Below are 22545 nucleotides of genomic sequence, written 5' to 3'. Positions count from 1 at the left end.
AAATATCTAGCGTGTCTATCTCTATTACTATTATGGTATATTTAAAAGAAGATACTAAAATATTATACACTAGCCTTAAGGGAGAATATAATAAGTATTAATAATAGTATTTAGTATCTTAAAGGAGAGGTAAGCCCTCTACGCCTTTTTATAGGTATATAGCGTGTTCGCTTACTAGTAGTGTTAGACTCTATCTATCCTATGTTAGGCCTAGGCTTAGGCGTAAGCCTAAGCCCTTTACAGAGACCTATAGGTATAGCAATCTATTTATTTAATATTTAATATAGGCTTGTACTTCTATATACCTCTAAGCCGTATAAGAACCCTTTTAGATCCTCCTACTTAATTATAGCTAAAAAGCTGCTACTAATGCAGGGAGTGGAATCCTTACCGCAGGGAGCTCCTTCAATAGATGGAACTTAACATCGCCAGCACATCCCCACAGCACCCCAAGATACTCGCACAACCTATCCACCATCACCTCTGCTACCCTCGTCGGCACCACCTCATCGCAAAAATGCAGTGCCACCCTCACTCCGGCACCACCTTCCCTTCCACTAGCTACCACTGTTGCCGTCTCGATTGCCACATCCGCTGAATCCCACGCCTCACCTACCCAGCCAACCTTCGTACACTTCACCCCGTGACCGAAGTCCCCTTTCAGCGCGCCGCCTTCGTCTTCGAACATCTTCACCGCATCCAACTCCATATGCGCCACTGTCGAGCTGAACCGCTTGGCTCCTCCCGGCAGTCCCAAATCCGCGAATCTCACACCACGATACGCCACCGTCTCACGTCCCTGCTTCGCAACGGCAGTCAAGAGGTCCGCATTGCTCATACTGAGCACTCTGCGACGCACCAGGACCGGCACTGTAGTCAGGCACGGCCCGACGACAGCGTCGACGCCATCGAGCGGAACCGCACGGTTCGCCAGCGTCTCACCAAAGACGATTGCGTCGTTATCTACCTCTTTCTCGTCGCTAGTGCGTGTCAATGATGATGACACTGAGGCCAGCGTCGCGGCCCACGCGGCCTTCAGGACGGTTGTGAAGGCGTGGTTGTTCGCGCGGTTGTTGGCTGGCTGCGGCGTGGAGACGTAGCGGGTGAGCGTTGACGAGAGCGGGTGCGTAGGCTCGATGGGGTCACTGTCTTCACCTGCTTCTGGGTAGGCGATGATGTTGGTCATACGGGCGCCGGAGAGCTCTGCTTGCCAGAACTGCGCCGCGGCAGCTTGGGCGGATTGATCAGCGTGGAGGAAGGCGGCGAAAGACGGGGAGGGTAAGAGGGGAGTGTGCGGTTGAGCGTACGAGGTCCGCAGGGCGGAGAGTATAATTGGGAGCGAGATGGCGTCGTACTGAGCGTGAGGGAGGCGGATTAAGAGGCGGCTTGCTTTATTAGACTTGAGCAAGGCGAAGCGAACGCCTTGTTGGGTGGGAGGAGAAGCGCGCTGTCGGTCGCGGGTGACGTAGTCGCCGCTGGCGCCCTCTATGTCTGCGTTTACGGTGTGCTCTTCGAAATCGACGGTTGGAGAGCGGATGACGGCTTGGAGTAATTGCCGCTTGTAGTATACGAAAACAGTGCGGAGGATTGGGTAGTGCGCAACAATTTTCTTGCATGCCTCCTTCAACATCACCGTATCAAGTTCACCCAAAAGATCCAGTGTTACGTAGTAAACGGTATACCGCTTCTTTAGTTGCGAAGCGGCAACCATCCGCGTTTGCAAATCCGTCGCCCTCGCCACGTCCTCAATCTCCAACGGATGAACATTGGCGCGCGGCGCAATGTGCTCTCGGATCAAGGCATCCAAGTCGCCCGTATCGTGCAGAGTCGAGAAGGGCCTGTAGACCATTTTGTTCTCCTGCTCCTTGCAACACTTCTCCGCTATCTCGGAGAGCACACGCCCTGCAAAGACGTCAGCAACACGGAGGGTGAGGCCTGCTTCCCGCGCTACCGTAGACAGACGCATGGCGCTGAGGGAGTCGCCGCCAAGATCGAAGAACGTATCATCGGCGCTGATGTCTGAAGGAGCCAGGGACAAAATTTGGCTCCAAAGTGTCTGAAGCGTCTTCTCCATGGGAGTGGACGGCGTGCGCTTCGCCGAGGCTGTAAGAGAGAGCTCTGCGAACTGCGCAGCTGGTATCCGGGCGCCCATTTCCCGCAGGGCTTTTCGGTTCACCTTGCCTGACACAGTGAGAGGAATTTTGCGCAACGGGAGGAAGATGCGCGGAACCATGTGAGATGGCAGCACTTCGGCGAGCTTTCTCTCGACTTCGCCAAGTCTGGCAGCGAGGGTTTTCCTATTTGTAGAACTGAGAATGTCGATGTTAGCCTCGCCCTCGCCCTCGTAGTCCGCACCTAGAGCAATGAAGGCCGCCAGCGCCGCTTTGTCAGGCTTCTCGCCCTGAGGTACCACAATCTCGACGCTCAGAGCAGAAACTGACGATGCTACAAAACGCTTGAGATGGTACTCGATCTCGCCGAGCTCGATTCTCTGGCCGCGAAGCTTGACCTGTCCGTCGCGGCGTCCAATGTAGAGAATCTCGCCTTTGGGGCCGTACTTGACCAAGTCACCTGTCTTATAAAATCGTTCGGTTCTTCCTGGGAAGCCCGATCGCCAAGGGAAGCTAGCAGGAAAGGCAGCGCCCGTCTTATCCGGATCGTGCATGTATTCGCGTGCCACAATCGGACCCTCCACCACCAGTTCTCCAACAGCGCCAACTGGTACTAGTCTACTACCATTTTTCGCGTCAACGATCCAAGCCCGATTACCGGCAAATGGCGAACCGATCTCGTTGCTGTTGCTGTGGAGAGACAGACGCTGCGAGCCGTGAGAAATGACGCTCTGTTCGGCGGAGCCATACAGTGTGAAGAGATTGACACGGTCGGCCCATATGCGCAATTGTGCCTGGTTGACGGCTTCCCCGCCAAGAGTGAGCGTCTTCAGCGAAGGAACAATAGCGGGGCTCAGGATCCCTGAGAAGGACGGTGTGAAGAACGCCCAGTTCACGCGCCTCTCGTTCATGGCCTGAGAGACGGCATCCATGCGCTCTTCGTCGGAAAGGACGCACACACAGCCACCCATAATCAGCGTGACCATTATCTCCATCAATGCGGCACCGAAGCTGTACGACGCGAACTGAAGAGCGCGTGTTTCGGCATTGATGGAAACGCGGGCAGCCATACCGCGCGCCGCGGCTGCAAATGACCTGTGTTCAACGATCACGCCCTTGGGTTCACCTGAGCTACCCGACGTGAAAATAACATAAGCGGCGTCTCTAGTGCTTGTGGCAATGTTGGGAGCGCCTCCAGTAGGCAGCTTGTCCACCAAGTCAAGGTCAAGGACGATGAGATCGTCAACCACATTTAACAAGCGCTTGGAGAAGCCTCTGGAGACAATGGCGAGATGGGCGTTAACCTTGGCGCATATCAGCCGAATTCTGTTCATCGGGTGAGCTGGATCGAGCATGACGAAGGTATACCCGGCTTTGAGTACGCCCAACATGGCGACCTGTGTCCACATGGATTTCTCAAAATAGAGTGGCACTACTGTTTGGGACGTGGAGCTGAGCTGCCGTCGCAAGTATGTGGCAAGGCCGGAGGCTAGTGTATCAAGCTCGTTATAGGATAGCTCTCCGTCCCATGAGCAGATTGCAGGAGCGTTAGGGCGGACCGCAGCCTGCCGTTCGATGAGGGTGTGGATGCAGGAGTCGTCAAATCCGGTGGAACAGCCCCAGCGACGAATATCCTGTTTGTCTTGTGTGCTAGTGAAGTCAATGTCCGCAATGAGTAGGTCCTTTTTGTTGCAAAGCTGTTGCATGACATGGTCCAGTTGGTACAGCATGCGTTGCACCTGTAAAGGCTCGATGATAAGGGGATCGAACAAAGCCCGGACGTGGATTCCACCAGCGAGGAGCTCGCAATGGAGAATCAAGCCATAGCTATTGAATGAAGAGAACAATTCGGGTTCGGCACCATGCAGGAATGGGCTGTCAACGAGGTCGTCGCCCTTTACCTGCGGTTGAATTAAAAGCAGGCTGTCAAAAGTGCAAGCGGCGCGTGCACTTGGGCTGAGTTGTTGGATATGTTGTAGGCCAATATGCTGTGTCGACGCCGTCTTGAGAGCCATATCTTGAGCATGAATGAAAAGCTCACTGGCCTTTTGCGTACGCTCGATTCGGAAGCGGAGTGGGATGGTGACAATAGTTGGGCCGGCCATCTCCTGGATGCCCGCAACGGGTGCAATTCTTCCAGAGAGCGTCAACCCAATCACAGGGTCCTCGGTCTCGGCGTACTGAGAGACGAGCAATGCCCATGCCGCCTGCAGCACGCTAGAAATCGTGACAGATTGGCTGGTCTCAGTGATTCGAGAGACGGATATGTGGTGCTCCGCAAGATCGATGGGCTGTGGCGTGCGAACAGACGAGGGCCACGAAGGGAAAGCTGTCTTCTCCGCACCCTCAAGGTAATCTGTCCAGAATTTCTTAGCAGCGTCCATGTCCAGTTCCTGGAGATGCTGGATGAACCGGTTATAAGGAGGTAATGGGGCCCAGTCAAGTCCATTATAAATATCCTCTAATCTCTTCATTATGACTTTCCAGGCCCAGCGATCGAAGATGGCGTGGTGGCATACCCATGCCATAAGCGTCTCTCCACCAGAAACGATGATAGCGTGCTCACTGAGGCGGTCGCCCAGTGACATTGGCGTCACTCTCTTTGTCTTTATGTAGGCTTGCAGGTTGTCCCCAGAAGCCCAGACCAACGGCTCCTTGACAACAACTTGCAGCATATGTCCGTCCGTAGTCGTCTGGATGATACGGGTGCGCAGCGCAGGCGTTTTCTGCACAACCTGCGCCCATGCAGCTTTCATTCGGTCCAAATCCGCCTTGGGAGACACCGAAACAACATGCTGCGCGAGATAAGCTCCTTGTTCGACGTTTGAAAGCGCCATCAACCCCTCTTGAAGGGGAGTGCAAGGGTATACGTCTTCCACGGCCTCTACTTCAATGCCACAGGCTTTGGCTGCCTCGATAATAGTTGCAGACGAGTCTCCTGCCACAAGCGAGAACGGCGCCGGCTGATCCCAAACGTCGCTCTCCACGGTCTTCGCGGCGAGCGCCATGGCTGCGAGTCTGGGGTGCTTGAATATGTCTGCTACACTGAGTTCGATGCCGTCGCGCCGCGCAGAAGAAACCAGCATCATCGCATCGAGAGAATCGCCGCCGAGTTCCACGAAATTGCTGTCGACGGTCAGTTCATCTTCAGTCTCGAGTGCAGCCGACCACAGAGCTATGAGTCGGCGCTCCATGTCGCTGAACCGAGCCTTTTCTCCTCTGGCGTGACAATGTTGACGCCGTCTGAGCTCGGCACCAATTTTACGTAGTGCTGTACGGTCAATCTTCCCCGACGCAGTGAGAGGCAGTTCCTGCAAAGGCAAGAAGAGGCTGGGTACCATGAAGCGGGGCAAAACCCGCGAGAGCTTCTCCAACAAACCCTGGGTCGCCTTGTCTAGCATCTGCTGACTTTCAACTAGGCTGGAGCTGTTGCCAAAGGTTAAGAAAGCAGCTAGGCTGCCTGTCTTCTTGTCACTGCCATATTCATGCTGCACGACGTCCACCGCGACGCTGTTGACACCCTGACCAGCCAGCAGGTTGCGCAGCAGGCTCTCAATCTCACCCAGCTCCACGCGCTGGCCGTTGATCTTGATCTGCGTGTCCCGGCGGCCCACGTACTCTAGCGTCCCGTCGGGGCACCAGCGAACCATGTCGCCAGTCCTATACAATCGCTGCGCCCGGGACCAGACTTCGGCAGAATCCATAGAGTTAAACCAGGATGGCTTTTCGACGAAGACCGTGGCTGTGATTTCCGGCTTGTTGATATACCCAGAGCCCACATGTGGTCCTTCGATCAGCAATTCGCCGACAGCGCCAATGGGACAGAGCTTCTCATGATTGTCGGGCTCCACGACCCAAGCATGACCGGAGACGCAGCTACCAATGTTTCTTGGGCTCGATCCAGGCGCCATCGGTTTCGTTAGCGTCGAGACAACTGACGCCTCCGCCTGGCCGTAGCCTTGCAGAAGAGAGAGCTTGGAAGCCCATTTCGCTACGGCGTCGGCGGAAAGAGGTTCACCAGCAGTGACGAGCGTTTGTAGCTTGGGGACGCGCTCTGGGCCGCCTAGAAGACCGAGTGATGACCGCGTCAGAACAGCCCAATTGACCTCTAGTTTATTGATGCATTCGACGAGATTAGTTGCACGTTCTTCCTCAGAAATGATGCATACACAGCCGCCTGCGAGGAGCACTGTCAAGGTCTCGATAAGTGCCGCGCCGTAGGTGTACGAGGCAAATTGGAGAGCGCAAGTGTCGGCATCGATTTGGAAGGCGGCGGTATGCCCATATGCTGAGGATGCAAAACTGCAATGCTCGATCACACAGCCCTTGGGTTCGCCTGTGCTACCAGACGTGAACAGTGCGTATGCGGGAGTATGTGCATCGCTGCTACTCTGCTCTCCTGAGTCCTCCATTGCCTCAACTGTTGAGGTATCAACTGTGATAGTGGAGTCGATTAAAGAGGATAATTTCGGTGCCGCTGATGACGAAACCAAAGCAACCTTGGCTCCTACCGTTTCTAAAATCTGGCGTAGACGCTTCTCAGGTTGACTTGGATCCATCAAGATGAATGCATATCCAGCCTTGAGAATGCCGAGCATGCCTATCACGGCCCAAACGGACTTTTCCGAACACATGGGAATGAAGGTTTGTCCGCTGCCCTGAACCTGTTGGCGCAGTGTATGTGCTACGCGGTTGGCAAATCTCTCCACTTCCGCATAGGTCAAGGTACCGGAGGTCGTGCGGAGCGCGGCACGCTTTGGATCCATTGCGACTCGCTCTTCGAACAAGGTGTGCAGGCATTTCTCCACGACAGCGGGTTTAGTAGAGTTCCACAGGCGCAATAGGGTACGGTCATCTTTGCTGACTAGATCAACGTCTCGAAGCGCCATGGTTGAATCCGCGCTGGACAATTGGCAGAGAATGTGTTCGAGCTGCCCCAGCATCCGCTGCATCTGGAAGGGCGGCAGAAGGACAGGATCGTGAACGGCCTGCACGTGAATTTCCTTTTCGGTGAAGGTGCATGTGACCGCGAGCGGATAGACGTGGAAGCTACCAACGTCGTCGTCATTGTGTCCACTGTTCAAAAAATCGAGTGGGTCTTGTTTGGGGGTCGTTCGATTGCCATCTTCTTCATCCTCTATTGCATGGAGTTGAATCAAGGTACGAAACTCACATGCCGCTTTTGCGTGGGAGGATATACGGCGAATTTTCTGTAGGCCAGCGTACTGGTGCGCAATCATCTGTGTGCTTGCATCCTGGACGCGTTGGAGCACCTCGGCTACTGTTTGTGCACCATCAGACAGCTGGACACGCACAGGCACGGTAGTGACCGTGGGGCCGGTCATTTTTTCAATCTGGGGTAACGGAGCAGAGCGGCCTGACTGGGTGACACCGAAGATGACATCTCGTGATTCGCCATATCGACCAAGCAGGATTGCCCAAGCTGTCTGAAGGAGTGTGGCGGTCGTGAAACTGGAGATGTGTTGCCTCTGCAAGGAGAAATCGCGTTCTACAACGCTGTTCGCATTGAGGGTATGAGTTGGGGGAGCATCCTGCGGGAATGTGGGTGCTGAGGCACCTTCAAGATAAGAGGTCCAGAATGTTTTAGAGGCGGCGGCGTCGAGGCTGGATAGCCATTTGATGAAGCGATTGTAGGGCGGGGGTCTGGGCACGGGACTGCCATGATAGGCCGTTGCGACAGCATTTGCCAGCAAGCGTAGCGAAACTGCGTCGTATATCGCATGGTGCGCAGTGAATACAAAGGACTTGTCTGCCACGATGCCAAATCTAACGAGCGGATCCCCCAGTCCCATTGGAGCTTCGCGGTCTTGCGTGATGTAGCCATTCAACTCCTGAGCAACGTGCCAGTCGACCTTCTGCTCCGGGCTGATTACGACCTGGGTCAGGCCAAGTCCTTCCGGCTGGACAATTCTGGTCCGCAGGATGGGATGCGCCTCTATGACGGAGTGCCACGCGTCCTTCCATCGATTAATGTTAACCTGCGAACCGAAGTCTACAATCCATCGCGCAACGTAGGCACCAGAATACCTCAAAGAAGTAGTGAAAAGACCTTGTTGCAAAGATGTGCAGGGGTAGGCATCCTCGATGAGCTCGGCTGTTATTCCTGTCTCTCTCGCCAAGTTAGCGCGGAAGTTGGCTGCGCTGCCACTATGTTTGACCAAGGAGAAGGCTGCGATTTCTGCGATTTCTCTCCCATCTGTAGCCTTCATTTCTGATGCCATGTGGGAAAGCCTCGGCTTCGTCATAATACTGGAGACAGCAAGAGTGAATCCTTGCTTTCGTGCAGCGCCAGATAGTCTCATGGCTTTGACTGAGTCACCACCGAGTCTGACGAAATGGTCTTCAGCCCCGATGGCGTCACCAAAGCCCAGTACCTCAGCCCACATCTCCGCAAGAACCTTCTCAGCCTCGGTTTCAGGGGCGCGACTCGATGTTGATTTGGCCACCGCACCTCCTTGCTCCCGATACATGCGAGTTCCAATCTGCCGCAACTCTCTCCGGTTGAGCTTACCGTTGATGAGCCGTGGAAGCTCTTTAATGGGGAATATTCTTGACGGGACCATGTATACGGGTACCCAGTCTGGCATCTCTTGATCGATCTGGTCGATGATGCTCGCCACGTCGACTTCGCCGGTCTCGATGAAACCCACCAGAAGGAGCGAATCATCGCCCCCGCCTGGACGGATGACCTCAGCGGCAAGACAATAATCCGTAGATGATGCTACCTTTCGCATGTGGTGCTCAACATCTTCAAGTTCGACCCTTTGGCCACGGATCTTGACTTGGGCATCCTTTCGGCCGACGATGTGGAGGGTTCCATCTGAGTTGTACTTGGCAAGATCACCTGTCTTGTACATGCGTCTGGGAGCAACGTTCCCCTTATTGGCGAATGCAGGAAAGATGAAGGCGCTTTGTGTGAGAGCGCTGGTTGTGTACCCACGTGCCAGAATTGGCCCTTCTATGAGCATCTCGCCTACCACGCCCAGAGGTGCAAGGCGGTTACTGTCAGAGACATCCACAATCCAGACCAGAGATGAGTTGCTGCGGCCAATGTTGGAGGGGCTGGCCTCTGCAGAGACTCCCACATTGCCAGCCATCCAGACTGAGCACTCTGCTGGGCCGTAGCCAATTGTCAATTGTGAGCGTGGTGCCCAGTCTTCTACCAGCTTCCGTGTAGCATGTTCTCCTCCAAGAGCAAGTTTCTTCACTGAAGGGAGGCTTCGAGGATCAAGTGTTGAAGCCACTGACGGAGTAAGATAGAGGGCGCTGACACTGGCAGAACCGATAAAGCCAGCAAGATTGTCTACACGGGCTTCTTCTGAAGGGATACAGATGCAGCCGCCAACAAGGAGTGTAGACAGAATTTCGGTCAATGAAATATCGAAGACATGGTTCGAAAATTGTAACACACGGTCGGTCTGGTTCATGCGCACCCACTTGGCAAATTGTTGGGAACTGTAGCAGAATGGACCATGCTCCAGTAAGATTCCTTTTGGTTTGCCAGTGCTTCCAGATGTGAAAAAGACGAAACAAAGATTTGGCGGTTGCACTTTGACTCCAGTGAGTCGCTGCCGCTGTTCGTCATCGATGAGAGCGCGGACGTCTTGCAAGAAAGACGAGGTAACAATGGTAGTGGCACTGACAAGGCCATCGAGGCGAGTTGCTTGAATTGGCGAGGCGAGTAGGAGCTTCGGTCTCACTTCTTCCACGATGACCTCAAGGCGAGTACGTGGCTGCTTTATATCTAGGGGTACTAACGCCCCTCCTGCCTTGAGAACACCGAGAACGCAGACAGGATACCATTTCGACTTCTCGAAACACAACGCCACAGTGTCTTCCACGCGCACACCCTTAGCCAGTAGGAATGAAGCCAGGACGTCTGACCACTCATCTAATTCGCGGTATGTCATTTCGCCGTCCCACGCAGAGATGGCGGGAGCGTCCGGCAGTTTCTGGACAGTCTCGTGCACGAGTTGATGGATTGTGCAGTTCACGTGTCTGTCAATATCGAGTGGCGCATTCCAGGCTGAAATTTGCGCTGCATCGTCTGGACTGAGGAAACTGAGGTCTGAGATGGGCAACTCCTGGCATTCATCGCGGCATAACTGCTTGACCAGATGAGCAAATTGCATCATCAACCAACGTGTCTGGTGCGAGTCTAGCACGGCAGGGTCGTGGGTCATGGAGACTTCAACAGGTCCTGAGCTTGCTAGACTGCAGCCGACAACGAGCGGGTAGGTGTGCGAGTTACCAAGGTCCAAAACGACCATTTCGTGTTCATAGGGCATGTCAGTTGATGCCTTGTCTGCGGAGGGTTGAATGAGGAAGATGTTGCGGAAGGCGCATGCACGGCGGGCGTCCTCTCCCAGTGCTTGAATATTTTGCAGTCCAATGGATTCGTGCGGAAGCATGGTGGTAGAATTTGCGTGCACTTGCTGCAGGAAATCACGCACTTTGTCGCTCTGATCAAAACTTACTCGGACTGGCACCGAGGTGATGGTGGGCGCAGCCATACAGTCAATCCCGGGAAGCGGTTCATTCCGTCCAGCCACGATTGTACCGAAAACAACGTCTGAACTGTCGGATTGCGTGGAAACCACGAGAGCCCACGCAGCGCGCAGGAAAGCGGCAAAGGGAATGCCTCCGCTGGGGTACTTTTCCACGTGTATCTGGTGAGAGACTGTCTGATCGGTACCCGTTGGCTTGCGCTCCACGGGGAAGGAGGGTTCAGGTGCCTTGTCCAGGTACGTCCTCCAGTACTCGGCGGCCTCCTTTCCATTGATAATCTTCTGTTGATGCTTGATGAACTGGGAGAACTTGCATGGCGTGGAGCTGTTACTCAGCCCCTCGTAAGTTGTATGCAGTTGCTTGAAGATGAGTGGTAGCGACCAGCCGTCGTAGACCGAATGGTGAGCATGCCAGACCAAGTATATCTTCCCTGACGCCGCGTCTTCCACAGTTGCTACTCTTGTCAATGGAGTGGCATTCCCTACGGCCATTCTTTTGTTCTCTTGCAAATAGACTTCAAGGCTTGAGGAAGAGCCCCAGTGCATGTGCTCGCGGAGGACTACTTGCATTGTTCGCGAGGGCTGGCTACGCACGAATTGTACCATTCTCGTGCGAATGACCGGGATCTGCGTGGCGGTCGTTTCCCATGCCGCCCGGAGACGTTGTATATCAATATTGGCAGGAAGCGTAAGAACGTGTGCGACCACGTAGGCCTGTGGATGCTGGGATGACTGAATCAAGAAGCCATCTTGAAGCGGAGTAGTTGGGTAAATATCTTCAATAAGATCTCCAGACACCCCACACGCCTCTGCTGCTTCAGCAATCATGTCGTCGGTGTGAGTACCCAGAAGTTCAAATGGCTCTGCCACTTGAGACGGGTCATCAGGCTGGTCCCCGATGAAAACTGCCATCTTCTTAAGTTCGGGGTTACGCAGCACTGAAGCCACCGTCAGGGACAGATGCTTCTTGCGTGCGGCGGACACCAGTCTCATCGCGTTGATTGAGTCTCCGCCGAGGCTGTAGAAATGGTCATTCACACCAATGCGGGACAATGGTACGTTCAAAACTTGGCTCCACAGCTGCTGCAGTACACTCTCCTTGTGGTTCTGCGGTTGTTGCTTCGCTTGCCCAGAAGTGTCCGCGCTCTCAAGTCTTTCGAGTGCCATGGAGGCACCGACAGCACGTAGCTCTTTCCGATTCAGCTTCCCAGAGGCTGCCATTCGAGGCAGCTGTTGCAGAAAGAAAATGGCAGACGGCACCATGTAGCCTGGGAGTCTGCTGGGCAATTGGGACTCAAGCTGGTCTTTGGCCGAGGAGCCAGAGTCGCCATCGCATTCGATGAAGAGGGCAAGTAACGGCTGATGATACCCTGTGCTGGGTGTGACAATCTCGGCTGCCACGGCCATGGATGGATCAAGAATGTCGGAGGCATGGTACTCGACCTCGGACAGCTCCAGACGTTGGCCTCGGATCTTTGCTTGAGTATCCTTACGACCAAGGATCCTGATTCCGCCGTCGGCTTCATAGCGAGCCAGGTCTCCAGTGCGATAGAAGCGGGTCAAATTGGGCGGTTGGTCGTGTCCTGGAGAGAAACATGGTCGGATGATAAAAGCTTCAGCGGTCTTGGTTTCCAAACCAAGGTAACCTCGAGCGACGCTGGCGCCCTCGAGCCACAGCTCACCCACGGCGCCAACAGGAGCGAGATGGGTTGAGTCGGTAGGATCGACAATCCACGTTTTGCAGCAAATGCTATGGCCGGTGCTTGAAGGCTCGGTGGAGGCTGTCATGGCCGGGTTCATGACAGCAAAAACGGCAGTCTCGGTAGGCCCATATCCATTGGTTAGGCGGGTTGCCGGAGCCCAGGTCAGCAAATTCTCACGACGGAGAGGCTCTCCACCCAGGATGACATGCTTCATACAAGGGATATCCGAGGGCTGTAGAAGGGAAATGGCGGTGGGGGTCATAAACATCAGATTGGCCTGGAAGTGGTTGATGGCGGCGGCCAGATCGTCCATGCGCTGCTCATCTGAAATCTGGCAGACACAGCCACCGACAGTCAGGGTACTCCATATTTCCATGATGCTTGCATCAAAGGTGTATGCGGCGAATTGGAGCGTGCGCGAGTGAGGTCCCATGGCAGTCACAGCCGTGTATCCGGCCGAGCTGGAGAGGACATGACGGTGTTCCATGACAATGCCTTTTGGGTGTCCAGTAGATCCCGAAGTGTAGAGTACATAGGCAACATTGGTAGGCAGTACGCCAGAGTCGACTGGCCGCACCGGAACCGGCAGCGACTCAAAGAGGGCAGGAGAGACGAGAAGCTGGGGAACATGGCCGTGGAGAAGAGGCTCGTGTTTGGGAGAGGTGAGGACAAGGCTGGCGTGGGCGTCTGCAAGTTGGTATCGTAGACGGGCGATGGGAGCATTGGGAGAAAGCGGAACAAAGGCGGCACCGGCATTGAGGACGGCGAGCATGGCAACAATGGCCCACATGGACTTTTCCATGAGGACAGGCACCATGTCGTCCGGCCCGACCCGGAACCGGCTCCTCAGGTGGGCGGCCAGTTGGGATGCTGCCTGCTGCAGCTGGCCATAGGTGAGGCGGCCATCCCAAGCGTCGACTGCGATGCGATGGGGATGCTGGCTGGCGTTGTGGGCGATGATGGAATGGATGCAGGCATCCCAGGATGCACGCGGCAGACGATTCCAAGAGTCGATGGCCGCCGCATCTCTCGCACTGAGCACGTTCAGCCGGCCAAGGGGGACATGGGGAGCCCGTACCAGCCCATCGATGACGGCCGCGAAGGTGGCGGCGATGTTGGCGGCGTGTGGCGGTGCGACGCGAGAGGTGCGACACGCCAGCGAGAGCATCACGTGCCCGTGGCGGTAGGAGCAGCCGACCGCCACGGCGAACTCGGCCGAGTCAGTCTGGCGCAACTCGCGCACTGCCACACCACCACCGGTCACGTGTCTGCTGCTGCTGCTGCCTTGGCCGTCTCCGTCTCCGCCATCTCTGCCCCCTCCACCTCCTCCACCCCCTCCACCCTCTCCATCCTCTCCACCCCCTCCGCCGCCCTGCTGCCGCTGCACCGACAGCACCGTGTCGAACAGGCCATCCGATCCCGCGACCCCCAAAGCGTGCTGCAGCTCCACCAGCGGGCATGTTGTATACGGCAGCGCCTCCAGGCCCTCGGCTTGCACCTGCTCCACCAGCTGGGCGCCTGTCGCCTCGCCCGTCACGTGCGGCGCGCACACGGCTACAGTAGCCAACGCGCCCACCATGTCCTCGATGCCCGCCACCTCGATATCCCGTCCGCTGCAGAGATATCCAAAGCATGGCCGTTCGCTGCCCACGTACCGCCGCAGCACCACCGCCCACGCCGTCTTCACCAGGTCCGTCAGCGTCACGCCCTGGCCGCGGCAAAAGGCATCCAGTGACTCGGCCGTCGTCTGGACTGGCACCGCGACCTGGCGCACCTCGTCTGCGCCCTCGTATCCGTCGGCCAGCAAAGGCAGTGTGCACGCTTCCACCTCTGCGAGCCTTTTCTTCCAAAAGGCCAGCGCATCCGTCTGCTCGAGCCCCATGACGTGTGCCACGTACTCCCTGTACTGGTGCTGCGGTACACCAACCAAGAGCCCGTCGTAAGCACGCTCGAGGTCGCGCAGCAGCGGAGCAGATGAGCCACCGTCGATTAGCACGTGATTGATGTTGAGTCGAAGCACTGCTGTCGTCGGAGACGTCTGGTTCACTATCAGTCGATGCTCCGGTCGCCCTGTCGTCCACTTGGCCGCTGCTACATGTTCGACGCTGCAATCGACCACTTCAATGGCAGCCGGCACCTTCGAAATCACCACCTGGTCAAACGTGCCATCTTCCCGGCTGCTCTCCACAATGATTGTCCGCAGCGTTGCGTGCCGGTCGACTACGGCCTGCCACGCTGCAGTGAGCTTGCTAAGGTCGATGCTCTCTCCCTCCCTCGACCGTACCTCGTAGAAGAACTCAGAGTCGTACAGAGTCCCTCCCCTGATCCTGCTGAGCATGATGCCTTGCTGCAGTGGCGTGCATGGGTAAATGTCCTCTACCATTGAGGCGTCATCCGCCCCGATGCGTTGTAGCACCGAACGGACAAACTCCTGGGCTTTTGACGGTGTCACCTTTAGCAACCGATAGTTAGTAGCTAGCTTCCGACAGCCTGTCTTTTCAGCTACCGACAGTCGCCTCACTATCTCGTTGATCGCTCTCTCAGACGCTCGCATCCACTCAGCCAAGCGTTCTTGGTGCTTCATGCGACCGTTGAACACAATCGACAGCACCACCTCGCCGTGTCTGACGGTGCCAAAGACATCAATCACGCCAAACCGCCGCAGTGATGGACTCATGCCGTCGAGATTCAGGAAGTCAAAATCGGCCACCTCCTCGAAATACGCCCCTGCGCGTTCGAATTGCTGGTACATGCCCGCGTAGTTGAAGGTGATTTCCATGTCATGGTTGCGCTGCTGCTGTTGCTGCTGACGGCTGCCGATGAACTTCGAAGAGAAGTATGGGAATCCGTTGGCGACGATGCGCTCCCGAGCATCGCGAGTGTCGAGAAGGGTGCTCATAGGATCTTGCTGATCTGCTACGGACACAAGTATAGGCGTAATGGTGGTAAACCACGACACCGTCGTCGAGAGGTCGATGCTGTCATTCCAAGGCTCTCTCCCGTGCCCTTCGATGTAGACGGCAGGTACGTGTCGCTCCGGGAATGCCTGTTGAAAACCGTGAATCACACCGGCAAGCAACATGTCCGCAGCAGTCGCCCCGAGTTCCGGGTTCCCTACATCGCCCATCATGCGAGCTGTAACCTCCCTGCTGATGACAAGACTCTTCACGACGCTATCTCCCCAGACATTCATTCCCCCATCCAACCCCCAGAATCCGAGGTCTGGAATGGGCAGCTCATATGGCAGGCATGTTTCGCTGTTTGCAAGTTTCTTGACGTACTTCTCCTGCTCCTTCACCCATTTTTGGAAGGAGTACGGTGGCGAGAGCGTTGTCTTCTCAGATCTAAGAATCTGCTCCGTCTGCAGCAACATCACTCGGAACGAGACAAAGTCCGTTACCAAATGATGACCGCTCACGAACAAGAATTCCTCACCATGCATCTTCATGAATTCAGCGCGAAGCAGGGGCCCATCTTCAATGTCAAGGCTCCTTTGGCTCCTGGAAATGATCGGCATCATTTCCTGTGGATTGGAGAGGTTGTGAACTCCCATGTCGAAGGAACCTTCGACGTCATCAGTGATGCTTTGGAACCATCGGCCGTTCCTGTCCTTGAAAAACCGCGCCCGCAACATTCCATGTCGAGCTACGACGGTTTTAAGCGCTGACATAAGTGCTTCCGGTTTCACCTTGTTAGTGACGCGCAGCAAGTAGCTGATGTTGTAATGGCTCTCGCCATTGGGAGAGATATCGAAGAAGAGCTGCTGTATAGGTGAGAGCTTGAAGGGAGTATCAAGCTCTTCTTCGTATCCTTCCCCAGCATCCGCTAAGCTCTGAGTCTGCAACGACGCCTCCTGCGCCAGGGCAGCTGCCATTCGCTCGATGGTCTTCTCCCGAAGGATGAGCTGGACGGAAAGCTTGAAGCCGATACTTGGTCCCTGAGAGACAACTTGCATTGCAGAAATGGAGTCACCGCCAAGGCTCTGAAACGTCTTCTCCAGCCCTATGGCATCCTCCGGAAGGTTTAACACGTTGCTCCATACGCTACGTAATGCAGCTTCTATCATGTTTGCTCTTCGTTCGGCTGCCGTCGGTCGAGTGTCCGCAAGCCTTGTTGCACCAAGAGACTGGAGCCTCTTTCGGTCAATTTTGCCGTTGAGAGTGATGGGGATACTGCGAATAGCAAAATAAACAGTTGGTATCATGAAACTTGGTAGCTCTCTCTTAGCCAGCTTCTCCACTTCTGACATTCTAGCTTCAACTCGACTTTGAGCTTCCGATTCGTCTGCGCCGTAATCACTAGATGTTATAAATGCGACAAGAATCGACTTATCCGGCGTTGGTTTTACTAATTCCACCACGACATGTTCCCCCGAGTTCAGGTACTGCTGAAACTTGTGTTCAATCTCGCCAAGTTCTGTCCGTTGGCCATTTACTTTAACTTGGAAATCTTTACGTCCCATGAAGATGAGAGATCCTTCCTGGTCGCGGTAGCAAAGATCACCGGTTTTATAGAAAGCATGGGGTCCCTGCTCCTGTGGGAATAGCTCTTGGTGCCACGCAGGTCTGTTGATGAAGGCTGCCGCAGTTTTTTCAGCCTCATCGAGATAGCCCCGTCCAACGTGCGGTCCCTCGACGAGCAGCTCGCCAACCTCGCCGTTCGTCATCAGCTGCTGGTCGTCATCCGGGCCAACCACCCAGGACCGGCCTAAGAACGGCTTCCCGATGCTTCTGTAATCGCTTGAGACTGTCATAGGCTCCGTGCAGGTGCACGCAATCGTTGTTTCCGATGGGCCGTACATGACGATCATTTCGACCTTGTCCGCCCACTGCTCCAGAAGTACCGCCTTCATTGCTTCGCCACCGCTGACCAGCGTTTTCAGCGTAGGGATGCCGTCGACAGGGAGCAACTTGATAACAGAGGGCGTCAGGATGGCCCAATTGACGCGCAGCTCGTTGGCGGCCCGAACCAGCGCAGCGCTGTCGAGGCGCTCGGACTCAGATATCACGCAAACTGTTCCGCCAGCTACCAGCGTTCCCAGGATCTCCAGGATTGACGCGTCGAAGCTGTAAGATGCAAACTGCAGGCACCTCATCTCCTTGCTGAAGCGAGCGGGGCCAGTCCAGCCGTTGAAGCAGTGATGGAAGGAACGGTGCTCGATCAATACACCCTTCGGTTGCCCCGTGCTGCCTGAGGTAAACACGGCGTAAACGAGATTTGACGGTTGGACCATTTCGTTCTCGGCGGACGTAAGATACATAGCTGAGGGCGATAACTCCGCCAGAGAATTCTTATCCAATGTGATGGTAGTTTTCAGGAGCAGAGTAAACCTTTGGTAGTGACTTGCTGAGGTAATCGCGACCGCTGCATTTGTCTTGTGGGCAATGACGCGAATTCTCTCGTCTGGATACGATGGATCCAATAGAACGAACGCGGCCCCTGCCTTCAAAACGGCGAGGATGGCAACGACTGCCAATTGTTCCTATTAGTATGCTATGCAGACATCACATTAAATCATTTGTAGTACGCACTGGTCCAAATTGACTTCTCGAAGCAAAGAAGCACGAATCGATCTGGTCCCGCTCCGTTTGCCCGTAGCTGGCCAGCAACTCGGTTGGCAGCTTCATCAAGCTCAGAGTATGACAGCGATTCTCTTTCGGATGACGCCACCGCCTCCTTGTTAGGACGTTCCCGAACATGATTACCGATTAGGTGGTGGACACAAGTCTCAGGAACACCATTATCGAGAGCAGCCATCCTAATTAAAATTGTCAGGGTACAGGTTTCTTCCAAAGAAGCTGGAATTTGAAAAAAAGCAGCAACAGACTGAAGTGTTCTGCTGTTGTTCTAGTCTTTAATGGAACAGACAAGTGTGACTAGCAGTAAATCATCAATCTTTGAAGTTGTTCGCAAGTATGCAAAAGAATAAGGAATTTAAGAGGCTGTAGCTCGTCTATATGTATTGATTCGTCGATTCAAATTTTGTTAACTTCACTGTGCACTTCAAATCCAGGACAACGCGGTGCTACTCAAGACGCGCTGCCCATCCACGGCCAAGCTGCCGGCAATTGTTACCGTATTCGCCCAGGTCGCATTAAGAAAATTGTCGTAGTCATAAGCCCTAGTTTAACTACCGTAATTGATTGACATCTTGCAGCTAGTAAATTAATAACGCTTTCCCCAGCTGCCTACCGGGCACTGTCAAGCATTGGAGTCTCTTCGGATGTAAATAAAGTTTGGAGTTCGCTCTGATTGTAGGTTGTACACGGGCCGTTTATTTGAGAACAATTACTCCACCACGGTTGTATACTGACTGAGAGACGGTAATTAGAGAACTATAAAATTTTAAGGCTGAATCATGTAGCTTCGCAGCTACAGTAACAAAAAAATTAGATTCAGCCTAGCAGAAACACGGTAAGAGTAGCTAAGCAGTCATTTAAGAGAACTGTGAACATATCCGACGAGAAACAGGACAGGGATAGCCACATGTTCGTTGCCGGGTAAGTTCCTGCCCAGGTGAAAATCACAGGAAGTAAGAAAGCCGATGACCGGTCTCACACAATCGTCAGCGCTAAAAAGGACTTAAACCTTATTACGATGCATCGAATGATTCGCTCATAACGGCACTACTGCAGAGTACAAGTCGGTAGCATGTACGGACTGCTAGCATTTTACAATATCTAGTCATTTCAACGCTAGTAGTATATTCATGGCCCCCCTTTTCCGACCACCCCTTGTATATAAATGACCGTTGGATACACTGCTATTTTCCGCTCACGCAAACAGAGCGCTGCCTCTTGTATCATCCACATGGAACAAGACGCGCACACCCTCGCCACCGCAGCTCTCACCAATCACTCAGGGCCACAAAGTCCTAGGGCGCATATGTTTCCAGTGACACCTCCAGAGGACTCTAACAAAGACATCAACATGCTCCGGGCTCTGAAAGCCCCATCTCTTGTGGCGAATGCGCGGATTGGGCACTCCCTTGAGAAGCTGTCGCAACCAGCTGCGAAGCTGAATTCGCAGACGGTACGTGAGATGCCGCCTTCTCTCAGCTGCTCCATCAACAAGACGAAGGTCGAATACAGGAGTTTAGGGAACAGCGGCTTGCGCGTTTCCAATCCTATTCTTGGCTGCATGCACTTTGGCAGTTCCAAGTGGCTTGACTGGGTGTTGGACGAAACGGATGCCGTAGCTCTTTTGAAGGAAGCATACGACCGGGGGATCAATACCGTGAGTCTCTAATTCCGTATGCGAAACAAGTCCGCAAGTTTGGCTAATCTGAAAAACAGTGGGATACGGCAAATGTTTACTCCAATGGACAGTCGGAGTGCGTTATTAAGGAAGCGCTGAAGATCCATCGGATTCCAAGACACAAGGTTGTCATTATGACCAAATGCTTCAGACCAGTGACAGATCCAGACGTCGACCCGAACATGGGAAGCATCATGGCAATGTTTGGCAGTGAAGCGCAAAGGAGCAAAGATTACGTGAACCAAAGCGGTAAGTACTGAGATCTTCGCGAATGTTTCCAAATTTTCTGACAGGGCCATTTCTTCAAGGTCTCTCTAGGGCCGCTATCTTCAAACAAGTGGAAGACTCGTTGAAGCGCTTAGATACAGACTATATCGACGTGTTGCAGATCCACCGTTTCGACCACAGTGTTCCACCAGAGGAGACGATGAAGGCGCTGCACGACCTCATTCAGGCCAACAAGGTGCGGTACATTGGCGCTTCTTCAATGTGGGCACACGAGCTAGCCATTCTTCAACATGTGGCTGAGAGAAACGGCTGGACGAAATTCATCTCCATGCAAAACCACTACAACCTGCTGTACAGGGAAGAGGAGCGCGAGATGGTCAAGTTCTGCCGTATGTCAGGAGTGGGCCTCATTCCGGTAAGTCATGACCTCCTCACTCTCTCCGTATGTCTATACATACCAATACGACGTCGATCTTGCTGGAAAAGCGGACAAAGCTAATCTTCGTTGCGGGAATATAGTGGAGTCCGCTGGCGTCTGGGAGACTCGCGCGCCCCCTGCGGCGCGGCAGCTGCGACGGCGCCGCAGTGGCTGCTACTACCCGCTCCGCGCAAGGCCCAATATATGAGGACGATAACATGGCGGAGAGCGAGGAGATCCTCCGACGGGCGCAATGTGTAGCCGACGCGCGCGGCTGGCCCATGAGCCATGTCGCCCTGGCCTGGCTCAACAAGCGAGTCACGGCTCCCATCATTGGCTTGTCAAGCGCGGCGCGCATGGACGAGGCGCTGGGTGCGCGCGGCAAGGTCTTGAGCGAGATGGAAGAGCAGTACTTGGAGGAGCCATATAGACCGCAGCGCGTACAGGGGCATACTTAAGTCGATCCTGTCCAGAGTTCTGATTTAATCAGCGCGCTAGTCCTCTGAATCGCTGGTGAGATTTATCTCCCCCGTTTCTTTAGATACATAAAAGAGGACGAAGCCTTCGTCCTCTTTTACGTCACGAAGCAGACATGAGACGACGGGCGAGTGACGCCGACGACCAATGGAAGTCTCGAGCAATTACCATAAGCAGGGTTAGGGCGTTCCTTAGAAATCCGCTAGGATAACACGGTAGAGACTATCTAAATATATATTATCACAACTCTAACTCCCCTATACGGGCCTGGCGAAGCCTGAAAGTTTGCTAAAAGCACTGTAAAACTTAGCGCTATCTATCTATCTACCTTGTATAACTATATCTACTCTATCCTACTAGTTATTACTATATAAGATAAGTATTTTTTGCTATATATATGGTTTTAGTATCTCTATATAAATATAATCTATACTTAACTCTTATAGGTTTCTGTAACAATAGGGCAGAATTGCCTGCCTATTGTTCTATGCCAAGTTAGGCCTAATAAAGGCCCGACTTACTTATATATATAGAGAACAGCTCGCCTATAGTTAGGATAGGCATGTTCTTCTTGTCCTTTCGTACAAGACCTATAGGTGTAGGAATCTTATCCTTTTCTATACAGACGCGCACTCCTATATGCCTTTAAGTTATATAGGATACCTTTTAGATGCCCTACCTACCTAAGTTATTATATTATAAGAAGAATATTATCCTAGCTAGTAATAGTATTTAAGAATATCGCACTTATTATTATTTTAAGCTACTAATTTAGTTCTAGTAGCTATCTAACCCTGTAACTCTATAGTTAGAATAGCTATTAGAACTTCTAATAACCAAAGCCTATAGGCTTAGACTTCTAGACCTATAAGTAGTGCTAGATTACCTTTAGAAAAATCGCGTTAGATTACGTTAAGGTAGAGACCTAGAGACTACTAAAAGCCTAGAGGAATTAGAGGCAAAGCTAATATCCTCCTATAACTAAACCCCCTAAAAAGAAAAGATTTATTATTCTTATTAACTACAAAATATTAAATAAAGGTAAAGGAAGGGTATCTAGTTTAGCTGCTTTTAAAAGCCTATTTACTAATAGAAAGAAATTAGATAAGGAAGACTTAATTGACAACGCCCTCCTAGAAGGACCCACTTCCTATCTGTCCCTTAAGGTACCTCGTGCTCCTAGTGTGCCGTGGTGAGGGATGTATAGGAGAAAAACAAGGCTTAGCCTAAAAGGTTAGGCAGATTGAATGGTATAAAGGCATAAAGGATTAGAGGATAGGAGAATAGCAACTCTTAGGGACTTTACTTTAACCTTACAATATTATCTTTTTACTTATGTTCCTGCATTAAACTATATCCTCTACTATAGCACCACTACTATTAAACCTTGCCCCTCCTACTTCTCCTTGTTTAAATAGGTTACTCTCCCTAACAGTTTAAATAGCGAAGCCTAAGGGGAACTTATCTTATCTTAGTAAAGGGGAGGGCCTAGTAGCATGCAACCAAGAGGACGTTTCTCTAAGAATAAGGAGGGTAGAGAAAAATTAAAAAATAGGTAGTGTTAATAATTAATATTGTTAAGGTAAAAATAGTAGGCCTATATTAGGACGTAGCAAACGCGCGTTAGTAGGAATAGAGTAATAATACTAAGAGGCTAACTAGAAAACATTAGAAACACTAGAACAACCAGAACAACTAGAACTAGAACAACTAGAACTAGAATAACTAGAACTAGAACAACTAGAATAACTAGAACTAGAACAACTAGAATAACTAGAACTAGAACAACTAGAATAACTAGAACTAGAACAACTAGAATAACT

At 53.0% G+C, this 22545-nt stretch overlaps 2 protein-coding genes across 2 annotated transcripts; one reads left to right on the top strand and one right to left on the bottom strand.

Annotated features, from left to right (window-relative positions):
• Nucleotides 1–531: 531 nt before the first annotated feature.
• IAQ61_008663 (uncharacterized protein) lies at nt 532–18099 on the bottom strand (the record flags this gene model as incomplete). Its single annotated transcript, XM_066098073.1, has 4 exons — nt 532–557; nt 613–10567; nt 10610–17811; nt 17874–18099. The coding sequence occupies 4 exons, from the start codon at nt 18097–18099 to the stop codon at nt 532–534; spliced, it is 17409 nt and encodes a 5802-aa protein (XP_065951982.1).
• A 1029-nt stretch (nt 18100–19128) lies between these two features.
• On the top strand, nt 19129–20938 carry AMT2 (ammonium transporter Amt2; the record flags this gene model as incomplete). The annotated part of the gene is made up of 4 exons (XM_066098072.1): nt 19129–19578; nt 19638–19848; nt 19908–20242; nt 20347–20938. Coding segments are annotated over 4 exons (1353 nt in total), but the record flags the coding sequence as incomplete, so codon positions are not given.
• Between the last annotated feature and the right edge of the window lie 1607 nt (nt 20939–22545).

Source organism: Plenodomus lingam (genome assembly GCF_022343315.1).
Source record: "Plenodomus lingam strain CAN1 chromosome Unknown contig_44, whole genome shotgun sequence".
Classification (NCBI taxonomy): domain Eukaryota; kingdom Fungi; phylum Ascomycota; class Dothideomycetes; order Pleosporales; family Leptosphaeriaceae; genus Plenodomus; species Plenodomus lingam.
This window is presented reverse-complemented; position numbering and strand designations above follow the sequence as displayed.